Genomic DNA, 19205 nt, shown 5'->3' on the forward strand with positions numbered 1-19205 from the left:
TGCTTGAATATTTGCCCACATGTAGGAATATGGACTCAGCCCCTAATGGAAAATAACATAAAGGAACACTGTAAAAAATCAGAAGTTAGAATGTCATTTAGCCATCCAGAGATGACACAGTAATTAACTATTGACACTTGTGAATAAGCTAGCACAAATTAATCTTGACACATTTGCAGACGAGTGATATCTTACAGTGAACACTTTGTAATTATATTTCAAAATGAAAATTAAATGACACTTAAAACTAGGTTGTCATGCTCAATGAAGCGAGCATGTAGCTCAACCGATTGGCAAATAAAATTCAGAATTTGAGCCACATGGTGCTTATGTACCATACTTCACTGTGTCAAACCCATACGTCTAGAGTGGATGATAGTAATTGCACTGTGGTGTTTTGGATGCATTTCTATGCAGCACTTTATCATTTAGGAGGGACCATCAATATTAGATGTCTAGCGGTGTTTCACTGGATTGCTAAGAGGAAATAAATATTCAGAGATCCAGCATGTATACCTAGAGTTGCAGAGTTGTCCATTTCTGATTTGAATGGTGGTAAACAGAGTGAGCCTTTTCATCCTGATTAAATACTATTTCCATTTTGCTTATAAAGCTTTGGGGAGGAGTGGTCCCATTTCTTAAACTGTAGCCTATGTTAGGGGCAGCTTTATCATGACTTCTAGTATGAACCAGTCATCGCCAGAAACCATTAAGCCATATTTGGGGGCAGACTACTATTTGTCATCTTCTGCTGAAAGGAATGTAATTTGGGTATTTCCCTCTACTCTAGGCTAAAATATCAAAAAGACTCAGGAAGTATACAGCTGAAGGGTAATTCACACTCATTTCCAACACTATCCATTTTAGAATGTTTTGGATATAGAAGAAATAGGGAGAGCATAACTCTTGCCTATAAGCGTCATGAAACCAAGTCATCCTAAGAGCTTTCTGGCCATTTTTTTCTCTGGCTTCCTAGGTTGGCAGTGAGTGTGTTATCACTAAGGGGCATTCCCATGAGTTTCAAGCTCCAGCAGCTCAGATTTTGAGGTAATAAGCAGCCTGACACCTAACTCATGTTTTATAGTAAACACTATTATCCTAAAGAAGTTCTTTGCTCTCCTGAGGGGAAGATTCAGTCTTCAATGGGGCTTGCATTAAGTGGTTAATGTTTTTTTTTATAGACCAGATGACATGTTAAGATGTTGAATTTGTTGGATGAAGCAAGGGAATACAAAACTTATATGTGGATCCTGTACTATAAAACTAACTCATCGCAGTAAAAAAGATGTGAATAAATATGAAATTTTGTTTGTTTAAAAAATGCTTTGTACGTTACACATTACATCAGCAGAAAAAAGATAAAAGTTTTTGCTTTTTGCTGCTTTTTTTCTTTTGACATTCCCTTGACAATATTTGTAAGCATTATCAGTTCTAAAAATCTTTAAAGTAGAAAGGTCTCACCAAAGTAGGCCATATTGTAAGTAATAGAAAGTTCTTTCATGTCTTTGCTTATGGATTTTACTTTTTAAATCCAAATTAAGCTCCTCAGAAACATGTAGCCAGAGTTTTCACTGTCTTTATTCTCCAAGGATCAGATTTTGAAACTCCCATTCTTTCTAGATGACCAGTGAAGATATAGATGAACTGCTCACAAATGTAATACAAGGTGGGTAGTTTTCAAGTACAGGTCAAGATTTAGGGGTTAGCAGAGAGATGGCACCTGTTTGAAATATTTCCCTTCTCTCCAACTTTCTGATTCTGCCTCTCTCATTTTATAGGAATTCTTTCATATTAGAAGTACAGTAAAACATTCTTGTAATACCAGGAGATGTACCTCAGGTAATGGCAAAGGTGTAAGCATTTCATTTTAACTTAATGAAATTTTATTTCTGATAGATTGCAAGACAACAGCAGCAACTTCTGCAACAGCAGCACAAAATTAATCTCCTGCAACAACAGATCCAGGTCTGTGTATTTATTACTCTCGTCTGATTATACTTAGATACTTTCCTCCTTGAAAATGGAATTTAAAATGCTGCAAATGCACCCTTCTCTTATAAACAGCACCAATAAGGTTTTTATTCAAGGATGTTGTATACAGTTGTATAAGTGGATGTAGGAAATATTGACTTGGTGGAAGTCTAAGCATTCTTTTCTGATGTGATGCATAAGCAGGATAAACCTCACCTTTTTACTATCTGCCATTTGACTAATACAACCTAGTGAAAACATAATGGTTTCCAAGGTGGCATACTCATGCTAGTTTTATTGCCACAAAATTACTTGCTCTGTATTTTACCGTCTGATAGTATCATGGGTAGAAGCTTATGTTTATTTGCTTGTTAGGATGCCTGATTGGGCCAATTATGAGAAAATCTTATGATCTAGGAAAACGATGGTAATAATTAATTTGTTCCTTTTTAGATATTAACTGCATTTCTGCTAGGTGCTGAAAGGAATATAAAGATTAGTAATTGTCTTCAAGAAGCTTATAGTCTAGAAAGGAAGAAAACCTTGTTCTTGAGTAATTGTAACACAGTTTAGAAATTTCTTTTTCTTTATTCCTTTTCTTTCTTTTTCTTTTTTTTTTTGTGGCAGGGTAACACAATATAGGCTTTTTCTTTCATTAACAGACAGCTAGTGACTATATTGGAGAAGGCAATGGCAAGCCACTCCAGTACTCTTGCCTAGAAAATCCCATGGATGGAGGAGCCTGGTAGGCTGCAGTCCGTGGGGTCGCTAAGGGTCGGACACGACTGAGCGACTTCACTTTCACTTTTCACTTTCACACATTGGAGAAGGAAATGGCAACCCACTCCAGTGTTCTTGCCTGGAGAATCCCAGGGACGGGGGAGCCTGGTGGGCTTCCGTCTATGGGGTCACACAGAGTCGGACACGACTGAAGTGACGCAGCAGCAGCAACACAATATAGAGATCATAATTACAATGGCCTGAGAAAGAATTCTGGTTTCTGTTATTCCGTTAGATAGTTAACAGTAATTCAACTAACAGCTATTTGACATAGGTAAGGGAAGTGATCTCCTTTTTTGGATATGCGCATAGGTGGGTGTGTGACTTCTAGAGAGCCTTGGAGTAAGCAGCTGGTTGGTGATTAGACCTCAGGCATACTGATCCCAGAGTTACATGTACCCGCCACAGCCTCTGGGTTTCTCTTGGTTGTTGTAGATATTTTCTATCCTGGGATATATTATTCAGCTTAGTTGGGGCACTATATTCTGAATTATATTAGTCCTTTCCTTGGGATTAGTATTACACCTTCCTATGTTTTTAAAAATCATTTACATAAAGTTATAACTTATTTCACCTTACCAATGAAAGTCAATGATTTAGATCTTTGCTTCATTGTGTAGTCACACTTAGCGTTCTGGGTAGTAGTCACTGCATTTAAAATACTGATCTGGTGCCTGAAGAAGTATTTGTACCAAATTTGGCACTTTGTCCATCTTTACTAGGAAGTTTTAACTAGTGTTTGTTGTTGTTGTTTTAATTAGTTCTGCTTCTGTATTCCATACTCAAGTCTATATGTTTCAAAATAATGAATCCAAACATAATAGAGTAGATAATATGTCTCTGGCATTTTGGACAGTCAGCCTTTATAATTAAATCTTGGAATAATTTCTTATCCTGATACCTTATGACTCATGCTGAGATCCTTAATTAAATAACTGTCCAGGTGTTCCCTTGCTCTGCGCTTATTAGAATTTTCAGTGTGTCTCCCACTGCTAAGGTCAAGATTTTTAGCCTGTGGCTTCCTACATTTTTCTCTAGATCCCCCTCTAAGAACTTGGTAGGTGTTAAATAACCTGATTGTTTAGAGTACTCTATGTTTTTCCTATTTGTAGAGCAGAAATGGAAGAAATTCCCCGAGATGTTCTCATATCAGTTACTTATTATTAATGTTTTTACTACCCCTTTATTACCTACTTTGTTATTTGTTTTGAATATACTTCACTTCTTAGTCCAAAGTTGTTTGCATTAACAGGATGTCTTAACTGACGTGTGCCTGTGGTACTGAGGATCTCAGATAAATAGCAACAAAATTAGTTCAGAGTATCTCTGTGAAATATTGTAGGCATTTATTGATTACATATGATTTTATAGTCATAACGACTGTATGAGTTGAAATCTTTTTCAGGAAACTAGAACATGATCTTAAAGTATTATTCATCAGAATGTTCAGTTTGAGAAGACAAGAAATTGGTTTTTCAAGTGTCTTAATAGAAGTTCAATTGCTTTAAATTTTATACATATTTCTCATTGTTTAAATTTTTAAAAATTGGAGCCAATCAGGCCTTGATCTCAGCAGTAAAAACTATAAAAATCATAGACAGATTCAAAATAGTTACATTAATTTTAGAAATATGGGATTCTTTGTAACAAGAATTCATATTTTGTTTTTTTTTTTAAAAAGAGGAGGCAATAATCTGTATTTACAGTTTAATCTGTCCTGAGCTACTGCTTCACTGCATATCTTGTCAGTGTTTATCTAATCGAGTATAAGACCATTCAAAGAATTTTTCAAATACTGAAAAACATTTACTCCTTACACAAAACATATTCATCTCTGACACAAAGCATGTATTTGATATTCAGAATTTTAGTTATTTTTCGGAAGGGAAATGGATTAACTGTATTTTCACATAAGGTTTTTGGCCAGCCATAGGCATGATCAAACTTATGAGAGAGACTTTTGTTGGACTCATTTTAATTTAAGCAAGATAGGAGATTTAAGGAATGCTTCAAACATTTTTCTATCATGAAGAAACATTCTCTCATTTAAAAACAAAACAAAACAGAGATTAAAATAAGATAATAAATAAAAAACCTAACTTCTCTTCTAAAACTGAATGAATACAGTGACAATTTGAGATCCCAAGTTTGACCTTTTCCTTCTTTTAAAATCTTATATTCTAGAACTTATTTCCTAACAGGGTCAGCAAGATTAAGCGTTGGCAATTGGCCATAGATCCTAAGTATCAGGTGATTACGTTCAAGATTGTTCTTTACTTCTAGTTCAGAATGCTGACTTCTGAATTAGTACTTGTTGCTTTGGAATTTGCAAGCTGTAATAAAAAGAAAGGAAAGAGTGTCTAACCCATTTTAATAACCACACACAAACACATCTGGGTCTATAATAATGGAAACAAATGAAAACCTGAATGATTTGCACACATTGAAAGGCAGAATTCTTCATTAGCAATAGGAAAAGGCAGGATTAAGACAGTATTATAAAGAGTCCTTGAGCTTATTTTTTTTATTCTCAGTAATTCAAAACTTATTCTGTATATGTAGTTAGAAATTATTTCGTTTATGTATTTTTTTCCTTGAATATAATTTTAATGTAATTTCACCTTGGTAAATTATAACTAAATTTTTAAAGAGATACTTTTAAGACCATGTGGAATTCCCAGATGGCACTAGTGGTAAAGAACCCGCCTGCCAGTGCAGGAGACCTAAGAGACATGGTTTTCATCCGTGGGTCGGGAAGATCCCCTGGAGGAGGGCATGGCAGCCCACTTCAGTGTTCTTGCCTGGAGAATCTCATGAACAAAGGAGCCTGGCAGACTAGAGTCCATAGGGTCACACAGAGTCAGACACGACTGAAGTGACTTAGCATGCATGCATGGTCTTTAAGCCATGCTGAAATCGTAAAATGAATGATTTTGTGAACCAGTGTTTTTATACTTTTGATGAGTCAATTTTTACCATTTTAAAAATCAGGTTAATAACTTTAAATTATTTTTAAAACTCTTTAATATCAACAGATCTTTTAGGAGGCTGTTTGCTTAGTGATTTCCAATCCCTCTGTTTGTGCTTTGGGGAAAATGTTGATTCCCCTAATCTGTTACACAGTAAGTAATTCCCTGGATCAGATCAGATCAGTCACTCAGTCATGTCCAACTCTTTGCGACCCCATGAACAGCAGCACACCAGACCTCCCTGTCCATCACCAACTCCTGGAGTTTACCCAAACTCATGTCCATTGAGTCGGTGATGCCATCCAACCATCTCATCCTCTGTCATCCCCTTCTCTGCCTACCCTCAATCTTTCCCAGCATCAGGGTCTTTTCCAATGAGTCAGCTCTTCGCATCAGGTGGCCAAAATATTGGAGTTTCAGCTTCAACATCAGTCCTTCCAATGAACACACAGGACTGATCTCCTTTAGGATGGTGGATCTCCTTGCAGTCCAAGGGACTCTCAAGAGTCTTCTCCAACACCACAGTTCAAAAGCATCAATTCTTTGGCTCTCAGCTCTCTTTAGAGTCCAACCCTCACTTCCATACATGACCACTGGAAAAACCATAGCCTTGACTAGATGGACCTTTGCTGGCAAAGTAATATCTCTATTTTTTAATATGCTGTCTAGGTCGGTCATAACTTTCCTTCCAAGGAGTAAGCGTCTTTTAATTTCATGGCTGCAATCACCATCTGCAGTGATTTTGGAGCCCCCAAAAATAAAGTCTGACACTGTTTCCACTGTTTCCCCATCTATTTGCCATGAAGTGATGGAACTGGATGCCATGATTTTAGTTTTCTGAATGTTGAGCTTTAAGCCAACTTTTTCACTCTCCTCTTTCACTTTCATCAAGAGGCTCTTTAGTTCTTCTTCACTTTCTGCCATAAGGGTGGTATCATCTGCATATCTGAGGTTATTGATATTTCTCCTGGATAATTCCCTGGCTATGAGGCCCAAAAAGTTAGATATTTTTGATATTTCCAGGACAGAAATGGAGCTTTTCAGGTGGTGCTAGTGGTAAAGAACTCACCTGCCAGTGCAGGAGACATGAGACGTGGGTTTGATCCTTGGGTAGGGAAGATCCCCTGGAGGAGAGCATGGCAACCCACTCCAGTATTCTTGCCTGCAGAATCCTATGGACAGAAGAGCCTGGCATGCTACAGTCCATAGGGTTGCAAAGAGTTGGACATGACTGAAGCAACTTAGCATGGACAGAAATAGCACAGTTTTTATCAAGTTTGTGGAAAGCAAAACTAACAGATCATGGAATATGGATCCTTGAATTAGGGTATATTGCTCTTGCTGTAATTCCAAAGAACAAATAACTGCTTCAGTAATTTCTTTCTCCTTGTCTCCCACATTGCACCACAGTGTCTTAGTTAGTCTTTTGAAGCATTTTATTTATGAATTATATTGACTAATAAACAAAATTCACTTTGAATCCATTGGATATATCAGCACATATTTACAACATTTGAATCAGTCATTAAATATAAGTCTAAGCAAACTAGAAAATATTTTATAACTCTTGATTTCTTGATCCATCCATATATTTATTCATCTAACCTCATTTGACCATGTCACGGTTTTACAATCTAGAGAAGATATTCTTCATGGACATATCATATTTTTTGGTTTTGATAGAATGTCAGTAGGAACATATTTAATGACAGCATTTTGTTGCTAGAACTTAATGTTTGCAAGAGGATTCACTTTATTAAAGTATCTCTATGAGACACTTTCTTTTTTCAGACCTGAATGGTGTGATTCATATATTCACGTCTCTTTAGACCTCAATTTTAGAGTTAATTCAAGTGGTTGTGTTGTGTACTATATAGACAGTGTCCTCTCACATCACTGACCTGTCAACAGTGGTCTCTTAAGAAGGGACTGATTGGTTGGGATTTTATTTGGCATTTGGCTTTCTGGGCCAGAGCCAGTGATTCAGTTAATTAATATACATATACCATTGGGGGTAAAATTGTGAAACTTGAAATTTGTGGTTATTTGTTAATCATTTATGATTAATATATGGGCTTCCCAGGTGGTGCTAGTGGCAAAGAATCTGCTTGCCAATGCAGGAGAGATAAAAGACGCAGATGATCCCTGGGTTGAGAAGATCCCCTGAAGAAGGAAATGATTGAAGTGTTTCCAGACATATTTCAGACATGACTGAAGCAACTTAGCATGATTAATATACAATATTCATTGTCTTTCTGTCACCATTTAATACATGAATTAGATGATGAGTTCAGTCTGTGGAAGGCCTGAACTAATGCCATTGCTGCTCTTTCTCTTATCTGAAAATTTCTCTTTTAAATGCTCTGATTGTACATGCTGCTTCTTTATACAACCAAGTGTCTGTCTCTTCACTGAAGCGGCACTCTATTCTTTAGGAGTATGTGAGTATTTTTCATACGTAGTGTTTTCTATTCTGATTATAATATATTCATCTGTGCTGTTTGCATATTTTGTGCGTCTATGTGTTTGTCTTGTGGTGGAGCGCCATAAATTGTGTTCTCCTTTTTTCCTGCATAGCCAGTAGACATATTAATATTATGAGTAGCGAGTTGATTGTTCTTAAACCATTAAACAGAATAGCTTGAGATGTACTCTCACCTTTTAAGGAGATAAACCTTGCCTCTTGTTTCCTTCAATATGATTAACTACAGGCATTTCAGGTATCTGCTGAGCAGAAAAAGACTACCTTTTTATGTGAAGTAGTTGTCTAAAGATCAGAAATAATTACTTTGTACATTAGCCTTCATGGCCTGCATGACCTGGTTAATTAATTTTTTGCCAGGATAATAATAATAGATATATATTTGAAGATATGCTTCATCATTTAGTATCTAATTGACCTCTAATTTTAAGAGCTGGACCTTGCATTTATTGTCTTTTGGAATTGGCTGAACAGACAGCAGAAAGACTGAGGAAAGTAAGGAACCTTGCAATCTCACATAGTTTCTCTGTTTTATGTTGTATATGTTGTATCTCTTTGTTAATTGTATTTAGCATTGATAAACAAAAAGCAATTACACTGCTCCTGTTTTGGCTCTAGCAAATAGTCCTTTTTTGGGTGTTATTGATCAGGTAAGGGATCTCCTTTCAACAGCCTCTAAACAGGACTAAATAAACCCATTGAAAGTAATTTGATACTTCTATTAGCATTGTATGTGTATCTGATACTCTCGCAATGAAATGAGAGTTCTAAACAAAGCTTAGAAGTCTAGGATTAGCCCCCAGTTTCAGCAAACCCTTAAAATATTTTGTAATTCTATCTTCAATCATGAATTAGCCAGGAAAAACAGACCCTCTCTCCTCTATTTCTCTGATGTATGCTGTTTTTAATTGCCCATGGGCAGGCTGCTGTGATCTTTGAAAGTTTAAATCCAAGATAAAAATGCAAATCTAATTATTTCTTTTATGTAATCGAATTAACTTTTTAAGTAATGATAGATGCTCTATAGCCTGCTTCTAACATTTTAATAATGAAGTTTCTGAATTATAAAGAATAGGTAAAGCTGCTATGATTCATGAATAGCAATGGCATTAGGTAAAAATATAAATTCTTATTGTGGATTAGAAACTCTGCCTGAGTTAATCATGCTAGATGGTTAAAGTTGGAGTGGATCTAGAAATAAAAAGAGGTTATACCGAACCAGATCCTTTTAGCTGCTATATAGAATTATTAATCAGCTTGCTACCTATTTTCTTATGGTAAAGATCTCATTCAGCTGACCAGAGCCTGATGGTGAATCTCAATGCTTTTCTTGCACTATCCTTCAGTTTACTGAACTCTCTCTAGGTGACTCTCCCTTTTGTATCTTATCTACTTCTGCTTATCTCTCAGACTTTACTCCCCAGCTCCTTCTCAAATCAGGGAAAATTCAGGGAAGCAAAAGCCTCTGCTTCTTTCTGGGATTAAAGAAGAGTGCGGGGAGTGCATTACCTCTTAAGGGGCAGGAGGGTATGGAGCCCAGTGGGCGGATGATCCAGGTGGTGCCAGCATATGACATTACATAACGTTGAATCAGTTCCCCAGGGAAAAAGCTGCTCTTTTCTCTTTTTCCCTTGATCTCTCTGATTACATTGAGGGCTCAGTTTAGTGTTAGTACACTTTAAACCCTTTTTAGTTTGTGCTAATCTCTCTCTTTGTAGGCGAGAGAGATCATCTTAGTCTCAGAGCTTTGGGGGACAATAGTGCTTAGAATTAAAATAAAGTAAAACTTTTATTTTTATGTTACATTATCATTTACTTATGACAAGTGATTTTTCTATTTAATTTCCTATTGGTTTTCTATTTGAGGTAGTGCTTTTGAAATAAATGTATTTAAGCAAAAAAAATTCAATTTCAATAAAACTATAAGTAAGTAATAATTGGGTACTTGGATATGGCAAAGGTTATGAAGATAGTTCTTTAAGGATGGAATTTTAAGGCAATGTTGTAGGAGCACTACACCGAGAGATGGCCGATGTTCTGCTTCCATTCTTCTGCTTTCACAAAATGTTAAACTTGGACACATCCTCTCGTGGTCCTCATGGCTCTCACTCACTGATCATGGGTAGGGTGGGTACCTATTCCTATTGTACAACAATACAGTGAGTTTATTGTTAAGCTATACATAAAAATAACCCGAAGTTTATGTTTTTTCTACTTTTTTTTGGAATTAAAATGCCCTTTCCTTTTATGAAGCATGGGTGATAATGGATGGTGTGTGCTTCATTTCTTTGTTTTCCAGTAATTTTAGTTGGTAAAATAAAAAGTTCCCAAATATATGTAAGTTCCCACTTCTGTTTTTCTGTGAAATTTCTTTGGAACTCTTTCTCTAGTGCAAATCCTTTACTTTATACAAGGAAGCTGAGGCATAGAGAACAAAGGCTTAAAAAGCTACATGTTGTCAGAGCCATGAGTGGAAGCCAACTGTCTTTGACTTCTAGACTAGTACTATTTCCAACATTCCAGGTTGTATCTCAATTTGCCCTTTTTGTGATATGAAAATCTTAGTGCACTTTAGTTTCTCAGTTTGTAAAATGTGGATAATAATACCTAACATCTAAAATCTCATTTCACTCTCTTTATCCTTAAATAGAAAAAAAAAAAAAAAGAAGAAGAGTGGCCGTTAGAATCAGTTTATATCTCAGAACTAGTACAACTTTGTCTGCATCCTCACAAAGAAAGAGATAAAAAGAACAAAATTGGAAACTTTTTGTAACATGGTATGAAATATATTTATGGCTGAGTGATGCTTTTGGTGCATGCATGCTAAGTTGCTTCAGTCATGTCTAACTCTGTGCAGTGCTATGGACTGTAGCCTGTCCATGGGATTCTCCAGGCAAGAACACTGGAGTGGGTTGCCATGCCCTCTTCCAGGGGATCTTCCTGGCCCAAGGATCAAACCCAAATCTCTTAAGTCTCTTGCATTAGCAGGCAGGTTTGTGGCTCAGCTGGTAAAGAATCCATCTGCAATGTGGGAGACCTGGGTTCGATCCCTGGGTTGGGAAGATACCCTGGAGAAGGGAAAGGCTACCCACTCCAATATTCTGGCCTAGAGAATTCTGTGGACTGTATAGTCCATGGACGACTGAGCAACTTTCACTTCACTTCACTTCTTTACCACTAGCGCCACCTGGGAAGCCCAATTCTTTTGGTATTTATTTACATATAAATGTCTTAGTTAATGGTACAATTGAGTTAGCAAAAAAATTCTATGGATCCAAATGCATTTTTGGCTGACCCAATACTTACTAGGGGCTTAAAAGTGATAGGTCTCTATGCTGAGGCTCAGTCACCTTTAACGTTAGTACTTGTGTTTATAGCAATCTTCTGCAATGTGGAAAGTGAGCAGTGAGTGACAGTGGTTTAAAATTACTTTTTCTGTGAAACTGGCTAATTTGATATATATGACGAATGTATGAATCTGAATGTACTTTTAAGTTGGGTTTGCATATTTAAGTAGAAGCTAGAAAGAATAAAATGTATTGCTTCAGAGTGTATGTAATCTAGAACCAGCACAAGTATCAGGGACAAATAAATCAAGATTTAAATTCCAGTTCTACTACTTATTAGCTCTGTAACATGTTTTGCTACTTACTGGCTATAACAAAAGTTACTATAAACAAAAGCATACATTTCCTAATTCCTAAAAAGACGAATAATGATAGTACCTTACTAGCTGTAGGATAAGTGCTCAATGCATTTTGTCTATCACTATCATTATTGTTTTATGAGCTATAAGAATAATTTCAGAGTCCCTAACACTTTCCACTTTCACACATTGGAGAAGGAAATGGCAACCCAGTCCAGTGTTCTTGCCTGGAGAATCCCAGGGACAGGGGAGCCTGGTGGGCTTCCGTCTATGGGGTCACACAGAGTCGGCCATGACTGAAGTGACTTAGCAGGAGCAGCAGCAGCAACAGTGAAACACACATGTACATATTTTGTGACTACATGTTTAGCATGTTTATATTTACATACATATGCATATTTAGAACCCACAAATTAGTGATGTGAATATAGGATAATCAATGTGCAAACACTGTAATCAATTAGTATCATCAGGGCAGTCTCGAGCATAAGAAAGGACAAAAATTTTCTCTGACTGCCAGATGAGAACTATTTTAATTGTCAGTAAGAGGAGATTAAGGTTTATCAGGTACTCAGAAATGGTTGACCAAGAATTAGGTAGAGCTGCCTGGAGAGTGTCTAAAAAGGAATGCAGCATTTTATTCTAGAAATTAGGGTCAAATTCTTACTTTTCACACTAAAACAGGCTTTTCTATTAGATCAGTAGCGCTTGTGGGATAGTAAATGAACCTTTTCAATTTATTTTATAGCTTTTTTTTTTTTTAATGCACAGATGAAGTTAGTGATGTAGCAGCACAAAATGCAAAAGTCCTGCTTGTTTAAAATAAAGTTGTTCATATAAATCTTATGTATGCCATCTCCTGTAAGTAAAGCATTTGCCCAGCTTTTGTGAATTATGTCTGTACTTAGAATTTAAGAAGTTAAACAGTATGCATACCAGACTTGAGAGATGGGAAATAAAAATTGATATACTGTGTGACACTTGATATAGCACAGAGAAATATCTTTTAAATTTTAAAGGATATACTGACATAACCATTTTTAATTCACATAAGGTAACTCCCACTCAAAGTTATTAATGTTAGAGTCAGATATTTTTACTTGTTCAAAATAAAAGAAAGTAAACGATGCAAAAGGTGTAGTGTCTCAGTGTGAGACACTGAATTCATTTTAGCTACCACCCAATCTATTAAGAAAATGCTAAAGTTGTAGCATTAAACAATGAAAGTTAAGGAATTCACAAATCAGAATAAAGAGTAAAGTTCATCCCCAGTCAGGTCATAGTCATGACTTTTGTTAAATATACACTTCAGTGGAAGATTTTTATCTTGAAATGTCTACAGATGAATTTCTACAGTGGCTGAGATTAGTGCAGCTGGAACTATCTCTCAGCTAGGCTGACTCTGCTGCTTGAACATGTTGACAAGGTGAACACACTGTCTTAAAAAACTCTTAACAGGCTGTGCTTGTTCCAGTGCTGGAAATCATTCATTTCCCAGCCTCTCAAATGTTTGCTCTTCCTTATACATCCTTTAGTTGTATTATTAATAGGAAAAGAGGGGGAAACCCCAAGAAAACTGATTTTACTTTTGATTCTATAATAACTTTTGTTCCCTTTCAAAAGTTGTGATGATGTTAAGAACCAGTTTTCCAAACAGAAAAGCGTTAACTTTTATATTGTTATTTAATAAAAGATGTAAATCTTAGTTTGGCATTTTAAAGCTGGATATGGCAGAAGTCGTTTGTTAATTTATATATAGTTAAACACAGGGCATTTGAGGCTTAGTATCACTGAATGGTGTCTAAGGAGGCAGTAAGAGGGCTGAAACTTCCGGGAGAAGAAGGGTCTCTTGGTGCTGCTTCAGGTATTTGTTCTAAAGGACCCTTACCCCTCCCCCCCCCCCCCCCCCGCCGACTGTGGCTGTCAGTCTCTTCTTCATCCAGACTTGCATTTCATTGAAAATTGTGAACGTTATGATGTTGTTATTCAGTCACTCTAAGTAGTGTCTGACTCTCTATGACCCCTTAGACTGCAGCACTCAAGGCTCCTCTGTCCTCCACTATCTGCTGGACTTTACTCAAACTATGCCCATTGAGTCAGTGAGGCCATCTAACCGTCTCATCCTCTGCCTCCTCCTTCTCCTTTTGTCTTCAGTCTTTCCCAGCATCAGGGTCTTTTCCAGTGAGTCAGCTCTTCACATCAGGTGGCTAAACTATTGGAGCTTGAACATCAGTCTTTCCAATGAATATTCAGCGTTGATTTTCTTTAGGATTTACTAGTTTGATCTCTTTGCAACCAAGGGACTCTCTTGGAGTCTTCTCCAGCACCACAGTTTGAAAGCATCGATTCTTCAATGCTCAGCCTTTCTTATGGTCCAACTCGCAAATCCATACATGACTACTAGAAAAAAAAATAGCTTTGACTATAAGGATCTTTACTGGCAAAGTGACATATCTGTTTTGTTTTTCTTTTAATATGCTGTCTAGGTTTGTCATAGCTTTCCTTCCAAGGAGCAAGCGTCTTTTAATTTTGTGGATGCAGTTACCGTCCACAGTGATTTTGGAGCCCCCCAAAATAAAATCTTTCACTGCTTTCACTTTTTCCTCTTATATTTGCCATGAAGTGATGGGATCAGATGTCATGATCTTAGTTTTTTTAATGTTGAGTTACAAGTCAGCTTTTGTACTCTTCTCTTTTACCCTCATCAAGAGCCTCTTTAGTTTCTCTTCACTTTCAGCCATTGGAGTGATATCATCTGCTTATCTGAGGTTGTTGGTATGTCTTATGGCAATTTTGATTCCAGCTTGTGAGTCATCCAACCATGGCATTTCACATGATCTACTCTGCATAGAACTTAAATAAGCAGGGTGGCAATATACAGCCTTGTCTTACTCCTTTCCCAATCTTGAACCAGTCAGTTTTTCCATGTCCAATTCAAACTGTTGCTTCTTGACCCACACACAGGTTTCTCAGGAAACAGGTAAGGTGGTCTGGTTATGATAGCTTCTAAATAAGCAGCTTAGTATCTGGAGGCTGGAGTTTGAAGGAATCAACATGGTTATAGTGGTAGAAAAATGAGCTTAGATGCAAAAGGTGATGGAGAGGAAGAAAGTGCACATGAGTTGGAAGCTGTTACCTTCCTTAGTGATGAATAACAGAGGTTCAAGGAAAAGAAAACCTAGTTCCAAGTTTCCTCTCCACTGTAGTCTATGTAGTTCTTTGCAATGCTTTGTGCAGACTCAAATTTCTAAATTTTGTGTTTGAAGATTAGATGGAGAGGAGAAACTGTTAGATGACCTGATATTTGTCTTTGGAAAAGTAGAGAAAAACATGCAAAAGTGAAATATTGGGTTCTAGCTGGAGGATAGTCTTAAGACGATTAGTTAGATCAGGTCAGTGATAGAGCAAACATATAGTCTACTCCTGGAGGACTTCCAGCTTGTGGCTGGAATACATGTAATGGAAGGGGGGACACCCGGGCAAAGGAAAGTGAAGTTGTGCTTTTGAAATTGGCCTCCACACAATGGCTGTTTTTCTGTTAAGATTATCTGATTTCATTCTATTGTGTATTGTCACATATGCTGGTCTCTGACAGGGCTCATTCATGGATTCCATAGGTCCACAGCCCCCATATCAATACAGTATCTTTCATTCTCAATAAAATACAGTATCTTTCATTTTCAGTAATTCCCTGACTATGGAAAGCCAGATTGGTAATATACAGTAAACCTCAAGTCATTAAGATTACAAAGGCAAATGACTTGTTTAGCAGAATTATGAACTATTTTATTGTTTCAGATTAGTTTAATTTTTTTTCTAACACATTGCTTTTGTATAAGAAAATCAGTTTAAAAATGTAAATATACACTGAAAGACCCTTGTTTTTAATATTAGGAAATTTATTAAATTTATTATGGTATGTTCATGTGATCAGCTGTTATAGACTATTAATAATGATACTGACAAGTAATTTTTAATCATTTAGGATAATGCTTTCAAGATAACATTAGATGGAGGAAAAAACCCTAGAACATAATAATCTAAATACAGTACAATCTTGGCTACATAAAAATAGGCATTTTAAAAAAGATTGCAAAAGGATACATTGCTTTTGTAATTAGCTTTATTATTATTTTACTTTAAAAATACAGGTAACAGAAAAGGAGGAGATATCTATCCTTTATGATCACCTCAATAGATTTTGTTTACCAAATAGATAATCAAATCTTACAACTTGACTGTTATAACATTTCTGGTTTCTTTCATAGAGCACTCAGTTAATCAAAAAAACAACCAGGTATATAGATAGCTAAAAAAAAAGAAAACACAAATATAGATCTTTCCAGTGCTTTCAGGCTATTTTGCCTCCCAACTTTGCCTATGTCACTGAATTAATTCCATAGATTTGTTTGTTCCCTATAGCACGATTTCAAGTCTAGGGAAAGAGAAGATGTGGAGATAATTATTGATCTACTCTCACCAAAACTTCTTCTCCCTTCTATTGAAGACACAGTCCCCACTGAGAAACAGAATAGGATTAGGGAAGCATAGAATGGCAGAAAGAAGCATAGGGTTGGCCTCAAGATGTCTGCCCCTAGTCTTTGGTCTGCTTGTAATGACAGTACCTCTGGCAAACTGCTCTTCTACATTGATTCTCATTTTCCATACATTTAGGAATAAGGATCATTGTACAAAATTGTTCCTAAAATTCTTTGTGACTCAGACCTCCTGTGATTCTAGATAATGGAAATTAACTCTGGTTCTTAGAACATGGAGAGCGGTAGGTAGTCTCTGCTGCAAAGCTTTCAGGCAAATGTCAAGTTTGGCCACAGCATAAGCCTTGTCCACTTAGGAATGTTTGCATTTTAAACCATTGAAAGGTTTTGAATTATGAGGTCAAATTCATGTTTCCTTTGTGGAGTTTTGTGATGGCTTGTAATTCCTGCCACATGAAATAATGGCTAAGGGGGATTTTTAGAGAAACACATTTAGGAAGAGGGCCTGTAAATGCTTGCTTTCAGGCCACACCAAACACATTTCTGCAGCCAATGACAAACTCCTGGCATTAGAGTTGTATAATGGAAAGGGTGACACAAACTTAATTTTAGTGTTGCAAGTGAAATATTATAATTTTAGGGAAAAAAATCCTTATAGCTTTGCTAACGTATTAATTGCAGGAAATTACAGCATATCCTAGAGAAGTATTATGTCAGTGGCATGTATAGCATATAACACCTTTTCCTAGTCTCTCTTGTTTTTACCCCAAGTGTTGCATTTTCATTTGAAAGGAGATGTGTTAAGTAGTTACAACTTATGTCTAACTGTGGGGGATGTGCCTAGTGTGGTTTAGACTGTCTGAAAACAATTAAGCTGTGAAGGGGAGACTTCTTGGTTATGCTTCCTGGGAGTGGGTTTACTGCTTGAAGCATAATGTTGATGTGGCTATTCTTTTGGCCATTTCCTCATTTCTGGCTTGTTAGGTTTTATCTCCTAGTCCCAATAAATTTTCCAACTACAATTTATTCATTGGGTTGCAAGATAAAGAATGAGAAAATTTCATTTCTGATGTGTGGTAGTTTAATATGGTTTTCCGATTTCCTCCCATTTTGTTTGAAGTAAATAGGGTAATTACTCACTAAAATTCTAATATCTTTCAGGGCTTTAGGGATGAATCTAAAACAGAACCATATAATGTTTTATTTAAGCAAATCCATGTTCTTATTAGGCAGTTCACCTTAATGTCATTTTTTATAAATAAACTTTGTTTTATTTTTTCAAGGGTTATTTAATTAATTTTGTTGTACTACTGTATTCTGACATCTGCATCTGCTAAGGCCTGCAGGATGTGCTTTACGGTTTAAAAATGAAAATAATTTATTATTTTAAAAATGATAAATCATTCAGGAACGATACATAAATATGAATGTAAAAGCATCTGATGCAATTCTGTTTCTTTCTTTTTTCTTTTATACTAAAGCACATCTCCAGTTTATCTGTTTTTGCACAAAGCACTTATGCCAGTTGTACATTGATTAATATCTAACTGGATATGAGTGAAACCTATTCTGGAGAAACTACTGCCGTGCCAGCTTCTTGAACTGTTTATGGTCTCCATTAATTGCAGGGCTTTACCATATAACCATTGTGTAGATCTGGTTTTACTTATCAAATCCAGATCTGCTTTTTCTCCCCCTGTGGAGCAGGGTGAAGTTCCTTGTGCTACCAGCTTCTTATTTGGGGTTTCATCGCATGTTGGGAATTGAAGCTGTCAGCCCTAGAACTCCCAGTGTTTCTGTAGAAAGATTAACATTGCTAGAGTAAATCGTTGGTAAGTTTGCTCTACATGCAACACAGTCAGGTTAAACGATCATTTTACTTTTTAGTTAAGTATTTATTTTATTAATATGGACTGATACACATTTTGTCCACAGCCTTTTGCCCTATTTTGGATGAGTCGCTCCAAACTGAAAGGCTTTTAAAGTCTTGTCTTTAGTCTTTCCCCGTAGACTCCATATTTTCCCCCAGTGGGGGGAATAGGTGAGAGAATGAGGTGAGGGACAATACAGAGAAGATTTCTGTGAAAAAGTTAACATTGTCTTTTCTCCTTAAGAAAGCTTGAAGACCATATTTTCTTTGGAAATGAGATTGTATGAAGGAGTATTTTGGTTTGGTTTATAAAAAGACTGTTTCACTTTCCTAGTAAAAAGGACTGGCTGTTTAGTAGTAGTCTTAATCTCCACCCTGAAAGAACTCGTGTTGGCTGTGTGTTTGCGAAGGGACAAAATATTGAGTTTAAATAGAAGAGCAAGTCTGTCCCATTCTGCTCCTTAACAGTTTCATTTTTGCTAGAGCTAGCTCCTGAATCTGGGTTGAAAAGCAGCTGGGTGATGCGCTGGTAATTCATAAAATGGGTGTTCTAATTTTCAACTGTAAAATGAAGGAAAGGTATCTGGGAAGAAATCTAAGGAGACAATGCCTCTTCATTTACGCTGACAGTGTTTGGGAACATTCTCATTACCTTTTTGGCTAAGAAAGTCTTAACTACATTTTGAAAAAAAAAAAATAGAAGACTTTTTTTTTTTAATTTAACTAACTAGCTGTGAAGTTGTGTAAGAGAAAACACTTTGAAAAATGGTCAGTGCTCTCGTGTTTTAAGCACAGCAGATGAAATGATTTATTGGGTTTTATACACATTCTATAAAGGGTAAGCATTGCTAACAGAATGAGTGGCAGCCTCTGGGAGCTGAACGGGCCCCAGGGACTAGTCTTTGTTCCTCTGGTCTTGACAGGCATGTGTCTCTGTTAAATGAGAGCTTAATTTCTCTCATATGTGAACAATTTTCAAGCCCAACAAAGG

General features: G+C 36.5%; 1 protein-coding gene across 32 annotated transcripts in view; it reads left to right on the plus strand.

Annotated features, from left to right (window-relative positions):
- The window catches only part of SOX6 (SRY-box transcription factor 6), a 734686-nt gene that overhangs the window by 511088 nt on the left and 204393 nt on the right, over positions 1–19205 (plus strand). For all 32 annotated transcript variants that reach the window (XM_088843068.1, XM_055423307.2, XM_055423317.2 and 29 more), the window contains one exon: positions 1897–1965. In XM_088843068.1, coding sequence (XP_088699194.1) covers positions 1897–1965 — 69 coding nt within the window. The remainder of the gene's footprint in view (positions 1–1896; positions 1966–19205) is intronic.

Source organism: Moschus berezovskii, chromosome 14 (genome assembly GCF_049115385.1).
Source record: "Moschus berezovskii isolate FMDL1 chromosome 14, NW_MosBer_1.0, whole genome shotgun sequence".
Lineage (NCBI taxonomy): Eukaryota > Metazoa > Chordata > Mammalia > Artiodactyla > Moschidae > Moschus > Moschus berezovskii.